General features: G+C 35.8%; 1 protein-coding gene across 1 annotated transcript in view; it reads right to left on the reverse strand.

Annotated features, from left to right (window-relative positions):
- RIMKLB (ribosomal modification protein rimK-like family member B) overlaps window positions 1-1,989 on the reverse strand; it is a 74,847-nt gene that overhangs the window by 38,970 nt on the left and 33,888 nt on the right. Inside the window, exon 2 of the mRNA XM_012637922.1 lies at window positions 972-1,203. Coding sequence (XP_012493376.1) covers window positions 972-1,146 — 175 coding nt within the window. The 5' untranslated portion in view covers window positions 1,147-1,203. The remainder of the gene's footprint in view (window positions 1-971; window positions 1,204-1,989) is intronic.

Consider the following 1,989-nt stretch of genomic DNA (forward strand, 5'->3'; position numbering starts at 1 on the left):
AATAATGTGGGATACAAGTTAACTCCTCTCCAGTTCTAGATTTAAGACATCTTTTTCCTTATATTTAGGTTAATTAATAGAAACTTCCCCCTCAATATCTATTCATAGCCATGATAGTAAATAATAGATGCTATATGATAGACTTCATCTTATAACTTTGAAATAATGGTAGATCCTGAAGTTAAGATGTGGTAATGCTCCAAGCAAAGATTTTCAAATGTGTATTTGGTTTTTGCTTTAACAAGAAGAGTTTATTTTCCAGATAAAATATGTACAGTATAAATTCAAGAACTAATTTCTGAACAGAATAATTCTTTATTGTGGGGGGACTCTACTATGCATTAAAGGATATTTAGTAGCATCTCTACCCTCTATCCACTAGCTGCCAATAGCAACCTCCTATCCAACTTGTTTTTAAACAAAAATATCTACAGATATTTCCAAATCACAATTCTACACAATTGAATACTATACAGCCATTTTTAAATAGGGAGTTATTTTCCCAAGAGAAATCAAAAAGACTCATTCATAGCTGGCTTATTCAAAGTTTTGACCTGGAAACAACTCAAATACCCTCCCCAATACGAGATGATCTATGCAGTTTATCAAATGAATTATATCTCAACTTAAAGAATAAAGAACTTTGGGCTGGGCAAGGTAGCAGAGGCAGAGGCAGGAGCATCACTTGAGGGCAGGATCTCAAAACTAGCCTGGGCACCATACTGAGACCCGTCTACACAAAAAAATCTTAAAAATTAGCCAAGCATGGTGGCACATGCCTGTAGTCCTAGCTAGTCAGGAGGCTGAGGCAAGAGGATTGCTTGAGCCTGGGAGTTCTAGGATGCAGTGAGCTGTGATCACATCACTACACTCCAGCCTGGGTGACAGAGATACTGTCTCTATTTTTAAAAAAAAAGCAGACTCACTATATTCTAAGTAAAAATCTAAAAGATGACTTAGTAGAGACTTACCCAGGTTTCCTTGCTCTATTGTTAGCACCACCTCATCCATCACCACAGCCCTAAAGTCCAGTTCCTCCTCACAACATTTGGCCTTCAATGCTCGTAAGATCTCTTTTTGGGGATAGTCTTCCCTGATGCGGCGATCTGTCAAAAACCACAACTTGGCAGCCACAGAGCTACACATCTTGATTTGTTTGTTCTTCTTTTGCGTGGATTGTTTCCTCTTAAATGTAAAGTCTATCTAGATGGAAGAGAAAATACACATAAGGTAAATCAAGAAATCCACTTGATTTTTGGATTTCACACAATATTATGATTATATCCAAACTATACAAATAGGAAAAAACAAGGAGATGTTATGTCTTTTCCCCTTTTATTCAAATTAAAAATTTTACACCACTAGTAATATGGAAACTGGCAACCTCTCCAGAAATAAGATTTCTCCACCTTCCCCTGGGGAAGCTGGCAATGCAGCTTAATAACCGAAGCAGGTCACTTAGCAGACTTTCAGTACTATTCCCTAATGTCTTATACTGTCCAGGAATATACTTTAATCTAATCACCAACTTTTCGCTGTTTTGCCCCCTCCCTCAAAATGCAATTCCCTTCGTGATGAGATTCCATCATTAACAATATATCCCCATCTTTCCCATCACTAGAAACCCCAATTAAGCATACTTTGTATCTGTGGTTAGTTTTATATTTAATTTTCTTCTTGTTTTAGATATATAGGAGAAAAGAGATAGCAGCACATGTATTACTAGACAAGCATCAATGCTGATGTCATTTACACAGTAATGTCAAACTGAGTAAATGCAGAATGTTCAAAAGGACTTTAAATAATCGAAATAAATGTCCAGGTCTACTCAACAAATTGATTATTTCAGTCAGGACTGCATGCTCTTACTCAATGTTTTTATTCTTTCTTTAAATAAATTTTTTAAAACAAATTAAACTTTTTCACCAGAATACAAAAAAGAAGACTTTTTCCCTAGACGCAGAGTGTCATTTCTCTAAGTTTATATCA

The sequence above is a fragment of the Propithecus coquereli genome, unplaced genomic scaffold (assembly GCF_000956105.1).
Source record: "Propithecus coquereli isolate 6110/MARCELLA unplaced genomic scaffold, Pcoq_1.0 Scaffold124, whole genome shotgun sequence".
Taxonomy (NCBI): Eukaryota; Metazoa; Chordata; class Mammalia; order Primates; family Indriidae; genus Propithecus; species Propithecus coquereli.